The 8,791-nt window shown below is 36.8% G+C and overlaps 1 protein-coding gene across 1 annotated transcript; it reads right to left on the reverse strand.

The window, feature by feature from the left end:
* Positions 1–507: 507 nt before the first annotated feature.
* LOC128672494 (NADP-dependent malic enzyme-like) lies at positions 508–8,391 on the reverse strand. Its single transcript, XM_053749687.1, has 14 exons — positions 8,245–8,391; positions 7,961–8,105; positions 7,458–7,616; positions 6,945–7,126; positions 6,367–6,547; positions 5,720–5,848; positions 4,854–5,036; positions 4,032–4,254; positions 3,403–3,545; positions 2,717–2,887; positions 2,187–2,310; positions 1,845–2,007; positions 941–1,054; positions 508–640 (listed from the first exon to the last, which is right to left on the reverse strand). The coding sequence occupies exons 1-13, from the start codon at positions 8,271–8,273 to the stop codon at positions 1,009–1,011; spliced, it is 1,878 nt and encodes a 625-aa protein (XP_053605662.1). The 5' UTR covers positions 8,274–8,391; the 3' UTR covers positions 508–640; positions 941–1,008.
* Positions 8,392–8,791: the final 400 nt, after the last annotated feature.

Below are 8,791 nucleotides of genomic sequence, written 5' to 3' on the forward strand. Positions count from 1 at the left end.
GTACTTATCTATGTTTCGTTTACAATCTGTAAATAATCATACGATCGAATGGTGAATTTTCTATCGATGCGACAATGTTATTCTGCATCCATTTAATTCTTAGTTAATATTCCCTACCTTCTTGCATATTATTTAAGGCATCAAATTCAGGAGAACTACTTTAGAATAATACTTTACTTCGAAGAAGATAAAGTTAGATATTGCTTATAGAATCTGTGCTAACACTGGTATCAGATTTTATTTGAATCGCAAAGGCATCTAGTCATACAGCTTCTAAATCACTGGGTAAGCTATTGAATCTACTAATACCGAAAACACCAGTACACGCTATTAATATTTAAAGTAAAGCGAAAACGAAAGTACAGACACGAACTCTCCTACATAATATTTTTTAATAAACCCTGGCCGTTATTAATTTTCTTGACCTAAATTACAGGATAAAAAATTGAAAGTAAGTAATACACAAGATTCATTTAACTAAGTAAATATAAAATGAAACAGTATTGGTATAGACTTTAAATTATATTAATGTCATTATAAAATAAATTTAAAAATTAATTAAATACTTAAAACACGATCATAACTAGAATCAGGCAATTTCCAAAATAGTCCGCAAAACTCAAGTCAACCGGTTACATACCTGAAATTATAGTCAACATGATAATATTTAACCCACTCACTAGATATATCGCCGACAAGTTACGGCCCGATTACATTGCTCCGTTCGGTCGACGTAGCGCGTTACCGCTCCGTTGTGTTTCGTTGTTTTCCATAGGTTTTGACATTGGCATGCGTTGACGCACGTCCAATCTCTATACAATTTCGGCGTTGTCCATAAACGTACGTCCAAACAAACGATCACAATGGGGCGCAAACAGTTTCTCTATCAATCAGAACCAGCCTATTAGGTACAAATATACATCTAACTGAGAATACTTACGTTTGCAATATACATGGTAATAATTCCCTGTTCGTTTAATCTTAAATGATAAGGATGTCACGTATTTTCTATTGAGCTGGTGGTGGCTTGGTTCTTGGGACAGGTTTCTTCGGTCTGAAATTAATAATCGTTATCAGACATTACATATCATTAACATCCTCAGAATACAACATCGACTTAATACATACTAATACAATTGAAGGCGTATTTCAACATAATTATATCGTGTGAGTATTAATCTAGGTGTCTTTTTTTCCAAAACTTTTACGCACTTAAAATAAATGCAATTCTCATTTTGTATATGAATATTCATTATAGGTACGTAAAGGTTGTAGAATTATCCGCCTATCAGGTTATATATACATAGATGCATGGAAGGCGTCGTGTCACGTAGCTTTTAAAAGCTCACCTAGGACACAGGGTAAATCAAATTGACATACAGACTCAGATTATGAACTAACAATAAGCAAGCAGAATATGGAAATATGGGGTTATATACTCCATAGACTATATCCTTTCTTGTCTATTTCGTGCCCCTCAAGCTGCACAATCACGCACCTGTACAAAGCCAGAAACAATATTTCGGCAGTGCCAAGGTGTTAGTCCTCACAAAGTACCTACTAATAAAGGCTACAACTGAAAACCAGTGCATTGCTCTCTGAGTAATAACATCACGGAGTTGTGGTCTATTTGAATTGCAGCACACACATTCATTGAAATATCTGTGTATGTACATATTTAGCATGTAGGTACCCTTTTTTTTAATAATCATTTATAGCCTACTATTCTACCCTCTTATTGCTTTTTTTTATATTGTATTTGTCTATAGCGTTTTAAATATTTCTATTCTATAAAGTTGAACGCCAGAGTCACCACGCTAAGAAAAAGAAAATAATGAACTCACTTAAACGCGTTCGCTATTTCTTCATACGACTTTATAGGAATGGGTGGTTCAATCTCGGGATAATCGAAGAAGTCCGGCAAGATATTTTCGTAGTCTAATGAATAAATATGCGCCCGTATAAACTCTTTCAAATTGTCAGGCTTTGGGTGAACTGTAGCTATATCTGTAAGGAAACAACTTTTTTTTTAATCGAAATGATTCGTGAATGCGTGTCAATCGTCTAGACCGAAGTGTAGAATAAAAAATAGGGAAACAGACCTTGAGCTCCGATGATTAAGAGCTGGACAAAAGGAGGCAATCGGGAGAACGCTCAAACGAGAGAGAGTAATATGCATTACTCACTTTCTTTATACGCATACTCCGAGACTTCGACAGCTATATCCAATGACACATCCTTCACTTGTTTCAATGGCGGATAAATACGGCCAATTGCCAGATCTTCTTCTTTAACCAATTTTGCCAATGTCTGAAAATATTAATCGAAAGGTAATAATTATTTATTCCTTAACTCTTTGCTTGCATCTTTGATTTAATCAAAATTCCACACAATACAAAGAAAATACAAGTTTCTACAGAAACTGTAAAATAATCTTAAGATTTACCGTAAGGTACTATTATATGTGTAGCATAGTAGGTAGATCGATCTTGTGGGTTACCTGATGGTAAGCTAACAGTCACACACCAGCAACCCCATCGATAAATTTATTCTTTTACTTCAAGATCTCACATTTACAATAAAAACTGGTGAAGTGCGAGCTGGAACACCGAGCGTTCCGTAAAATTATTTTCGTTATGTACCTACTTACATATTTACAAATTTTTGCCTTTTACATATTTTGATAAAAATACTCTTTCGTAAAAATATAACATACCTCGGCGGCAATCAAGAACATTTTGTCAGTGACAGTGTGACAAGCGGTGGCGATGACTCCAAGTGCCACACCAGGGAATATGTAGGAGTTGTTCCCCTGCCCTGTTAGATATTCTTTGCCGCCATATTTGACTGGCGGGAACGGAGATCCAGAGGCATAAACACACCGACCCTGGATTGAAACATTGATGGATTATGGACGACCCAGGGACGACAGCGATGATATAACATTGAGGACGTGCATTTATAAACGCATCAACAGGCGCGAGGGAAATTACAAGAAATAATACAACATCTAACATTCTGATTTCAATAAGCAATTTTTTTATATACTGTTTTATCCCCCCTTATCTGGGTGAAATCATCCCAGAATATACCGATAAACCATCTGGTGTTTAAACTGGCGTCCCCGATCAGAAGAATCCCCTATATTATGATCCCATATATTATACCTGATCGTCTATAGGGTTTAATGAAAGTATTGCACTACCAGGTAGGTACTATAGGGTTGAAAGATAGGGTATTTTATAACCTTATATACTATATCATCGACGGTCTCGAGTACTCCAAAACTAAACCATGATAATCTAAAAGTCACCATCTATTGTGACACAGAACATATCATACAAAACACTCCAAAATCAGATGGTATTATAATATATCAGAGAATATACGTTAAAAAAATACCTCAGTGTTGTCATAGGCCTGCTGTGCTGTGCATTCGGCTTTGCTCGTCGGATTCGAAAGGGCAAAGATGATTGGTCTTTCGGTATTTTTCGCCATTTGTTTTAATATTGCCGGCGTGAATAAGCCTCCTACCGTCGAACACCCTATAAATATGTTTTTATTAAGGCTGATAAATCAATAATTAGTATAAGCACAGTTTATACTACAATATATTATTGAAAGCAATAACCACAACACATTCTATAAAAGAAAAATAGGTAAGCTCATTATGTATTAACATCAATAACCACATTTACCAGACATATGTATGTTACGGATAAACCCAGTAGTGCGGTTACAAACATAGGTGTCGCCAATCTCAGCCCATAACACCTAGGTATTTAGACTTAAGTTTAGCCTTTATTATACCGGCTAGACCTAGGCGTAGTCGTAGTTGGTTAAATGTAAAAAATGTAATGATAGGTACACCTGGGTGTAACCAGCGAAGACGAAATCACAACAGCTATACCTATGTCTGGTTAAAGATACGTAGGCTACGTAGCCGCATTTCGAGGTTTAGCCGTAACATATATACGGCGTAGCAGACTAGTTAGACGTGAGAACGTACATTTGATAAATTATCAACTGACCAATGATACAAGTAGCCTTCAATTTGGCTACGACTGCTTCAAAACTCTTTTCAGGCTCATCATTTTTGCCGAAAGCGACGGCGTGCGCAGGCACTCCCCCGGGCCTCTTAGTAGTTAGCAGCCCCTCAACATCGTGCATGTAGATTTTCGCTTGTGCCTCCTTTTCTGATATACCCTCATCGACCATCGCCGATACCATCAAATGGGCTATGCCAGTTGCCGCCTAAAATATTTTTTCTGGTTAAAAATTGCTATCACGAAAATATATTGTTTATTTATGTTAATGTCTGGATGTATATCTATTTTATTATGTATAAATTTTGTATTCTTTTATTATAATTTATTTTTTAATTTTATTAACAATGTATTCAATAAATTAGGTTAACTGCACCCTCTTCAATTGATAATTTCTTTCTTTTCCCGACTAATCGGCTGGAAGAAATTGATTTTTCCGCTTTTACGCTCATTTATGTTTTGATACCTAGTTATATCTTATATTTCTTCTGAAAATGGTACAGAATTCATCTATCATATTATAGCCTATATTCGCTCCAACGACCATCACCGAGCTGATTAATGGATGAAAATTATTTTATATTAAATCTATACTTATATTATAAAGAGTTGAGGGTTTGTGAGTTTGTATGATTAAGGCGGGTAATCTCCGAAACTACCAAACCGATTTCAAAAATTCTTTCACCGTTAGAAAGGTTACATTATCCATTATTGCTATAGGCTATATTTTATCTCAAAATTCCCACAGGAGCGAAGCACCGGCAACATCTAGTATGTCAAATGTTTATTATTAAGATAATTGCATACCGAGCCGGCCCCAAGAAAAATTGTGATATTCTCACACATTTTCTTCTTGGTAATTCTACGAGCAGCAAGTAATCCTGATACTACGACGCTGGCTGTGCCTTGAATGTCATCATTGAAAGTGCAATATTTGTTCTTGTACCTCGTCAGAAGAGGACCAGCATTCTCCAGAGCAAAATCTTCGAACTGAAAAAGATTTAAACTTCAAACTAAGATTTTACTTACTTGAGAATATTTGCAAATTTAGATGGAAGTTTGTTACTCTTTTAAGTAAATACTATAGAACGGATTTCGATGAAACTTGGTTTATGGCTAGAATGAAAAGTGAATTAACACATAGAATAGATGCTTTCTATCCTTCACGCAAATTGACCGAGGAACACTGGTAGTAGAAAATATAAATGTCATTATTGCATTGCTATTAACGCCTATTATGCTGTGTCCTGTATTCAGCCCTAGATGATGATGGTCGTATCCATAAATAGGTTATTTCCATGTCGATAGAAAATATTTGAAAGGGCACTATTTGGATGCTAAATATTTAGGTAGTCTCATAACGGTACAAGAGGAGAGGCTACTTCTTTAATCTTCTTCATAGTCATATTTCTCATGACTGAGGGTCGTGTCTATTACATTACATTGAAACACATACAATAACTTTCTTGGCACTATTCATGGAGTGGTTTGCCATTGCCTTCTCAATTTTCACTAAGTTAATGATCAATCAGTGTGCAGGTTTCCTCAAGATGATTTCCTTCACTGGAAGCAAGTGTTGGGCGATAAAAATTAGGTACTATAAATATATGAGTCAGATTGCTATACAAACTCTTGTATACCAGTATAAAGTGTAAATAAAATGGTATATTCACTTGCAAAAGAGTATTTCGTCCGTATCTCTTGACGCAAGCTTCCATGAACTCGTCAAGTAACGCCAGATATTCGTCACCTTTGATCCGTTTATGCCGACAACCGATATATAGGGGGTCGGCAAGAAGGCTCTGGAAAATTAAGAATTAATCAGTATTAAAACGGTCCAGCTGGCCGTATTGGGATAAAAACAAGGATAGGTAGGATTATTACAGACTACCTATATAGCTAACTATGACACAGATAATAGGCAAAGACGAGACAAATTTTAACAAGTAGTAGTAGGTATTCCATTAATATTAAAGGCCGGTGCAGATCGAAAGTGTAATGTATAACGGTGCGTTTATTGTCTGAAATTGGCGTCCGTCACCATTGCTAAGTCATCCTCCGTTGCGTCCAAGCATTAAATTACCGCTCCTTTGTTTTATATAGGTAGGTTTTGACATTGACATGCATCGACGCATGTCGAAACTCCATAAAATGTCTGCTTTGAACCGTCGACGAACGTCAACACAACGGAGAATGACGTAGATGTGGGTCCAAGGCCTTGTAGCTGTCTGCGTAGCGTATGCATCTAAGCTCATACTTTAAACGCGTACGGCTACGCATTACGCATTCGTCTGCACCGGTTCAAGCTTCAGTTACGCACTTCATTGTTGGTCCCCACGTCGATCATAATGGGCAGACACTGGTGTGGTTGAATACCCGCCAATGCCGTGTACAACGCTAGCTTGCCCACAGAAATGCCCATGCCATAAGCTCCAAGATCCCCAAGACCAAGAATTCGTTCGCCGTCCGTGAATACTATAGCTTTCACATCATTTTCGGGCCTGAAATTTAAAGTTTCCAAATGCATTCAGATTCGCAAATAAAGGGCCGAAGGTGTGAAAGGGGTGCTAACTCTCTCGACTCTCTGACACACTACTTAGTCTTACCCTAGCGCGACACAAGAAGCAAATAATTTCTCACCAGTAAAAAAACACTGTGTTTATTAATGTCAACGAATTTATATATTTCCTTCAATAGTTAATGTCAAAGCTATACAAATTGACGGTTTTGAAAATGTGCTATTTATATCTGAAAACTACTGAGTACTAAACGGCCAAAGCATGTAAACCAATGGCCACATTGTTGAACTGCTCGGTAACGAAGCAAATATAACCTTAACCTAATTGTACTTAGGTATTAGGTACGATTTTAATGTACAAATACATTCAGACAACTCACCAATTTCTCATGATACTGTAGACGTGACCTTTATCATGTATAGTTACAAAGAGGCCTCTGGGTCTCTTATACGTGATGCCAAACTTCTGACAAGCCAAGCCTACAGTGGGGGTGTATACTATGGGCAGATACTTCTCAATGTCACTGGCTAAGAGGTTGAAAAATAATTTTTCATTCGTGTCCTAGAAACAAACAGTATATTAGAAATAAATACTGCTTCGAAAACTATTAGGTAACCAGTACCTAAACAGCCACACTGGCTGACCTGCCAAACACGAAAAAATTTTACAACAATATGAAAATAAAGCATGATGTATGGTTCCTCCGCCTTAAAATGGGACCTCACAATACCCACCCGCGAATGTCGTAAGAGGCGCCTAAGAGACATCGCCTTGGCGGCTACTAGATAGACAACAATAAAAATCCCAATGACGGTTGATATCAGGCAGGCAGCGGCAAAACGCTGATTGCAACATAGGACGATGAGATATAATTCAACGAAAACGTACTAACCCGCACTTCAACTAAGAACATGTATTTGTTCAGGTCATCCAGATACCTGTCCAGAGAAATCGTCATAATGTGCACTTGTTGGTCTAAAGTAGTAACTTTTGCCGCCAACAGCCCTTGCAAACCTAGCGCTTGTCGCTCCCTCAAAGAAAATGCAAGACCCTAGAAAAAAGTTACCAATTCATAAAATATCAATGATGACTAGTGGGAGTTGGCACGAGACCGAAGTTTTGGAGTCTAAGACTCATTTTAGTGGCTAAGCCCGTATAGTAAGACAGTAAACTAAATGAAATTGGTAAAATGATAATTACATTGAACAACCCGTGAATAATGTAGATATTACCCAGTTTAGGTCTTTTAAGCGTGACGACTCGACTAAATTTGTGAGGACTAATACAACGAAATAATAAAGGTAGGTAGGTATTGTACTTAATTAGAATACTAAGACAATAATTAAAAACAAGGAAACCGGTAGAAATAAAAACCATAAAAAAATAGAAAGATACCTTATTGAATTTGGGATCCCTGATGTGGTCTATACCTCTAATGGAATTTGGAACTGTTACGTTTTCGCGAAAATATCGAATTGAGTTGGGTTGAATAATGGCAGTGGCACCGAATTGAAATTGTTTGGGACATGCTTTTAGGTATCTGAAAAAAATGCACAAAGTTCACACACGCAACAGGGCTTGAAATGGAGGCCTTTTTAGCGAAAAAACACGGACAAAGTCGGGGGCGAGTAATAGTGATCACAGAAAGTTAATTCATTTCTAAGTTGATAGGTACTTACGAAAGTGTTTTACTAAACTTAGTAAACATCTTCTAAAATCTAAAAATAAATAATAAAAATCAGTAAAATGCAATCCGACAGATTGCAATATATAAAGTTTTATCGGCCTCCACGACACATGTCATAATTATCATTAAAAAGAAATGCCAAATCATAGAAGTCTATCACAATATAAAGAGGAAATGAACTACAGACTTGACAACCCGGCGCGGGCGACGACCAAATTAGAAACAATTTAGTAATTTAGTAATGTCGCCGGGCCGTAATAGAAGTATAGTGCATTGGTAATTCCGAAAATAGGTATATTCTAAAATTTCAAAAAACTACTAATCTAAGCAATATTTCCTTGATGCCAACATTAATTTAGCCGCCATCTTGATTGGCCTGGCCGCATTATGGGCGTGAGGCAGTAGTGTCAAGAATACGTAGCATTAAGTTTCAAGTTCAAGTGTTTTTCACGTCATTTTTGTTTATTTTCCTAATATCCCCAAGATAGTACGTAATTTCCCCTGCACGAAAAAATATAATTCGACATTTTAAGTGCTTG

This window comes from Plodia interpunctella, chromosome 9, assembly GCF_027563975.2.
Source record: "Plodia interpunctella isolate USDA-ARS_2022_Savannah chromosome 9, ilPloInte3.2, whole genome shotgun sequence".
Taxonomy (NCBI): domain Eukaryota; kingdom Metazoa; phylum Arthropoda; class Insecta; order Lepidoptera; family Pyralidae; genus Plodia; species Plodia interpunctella.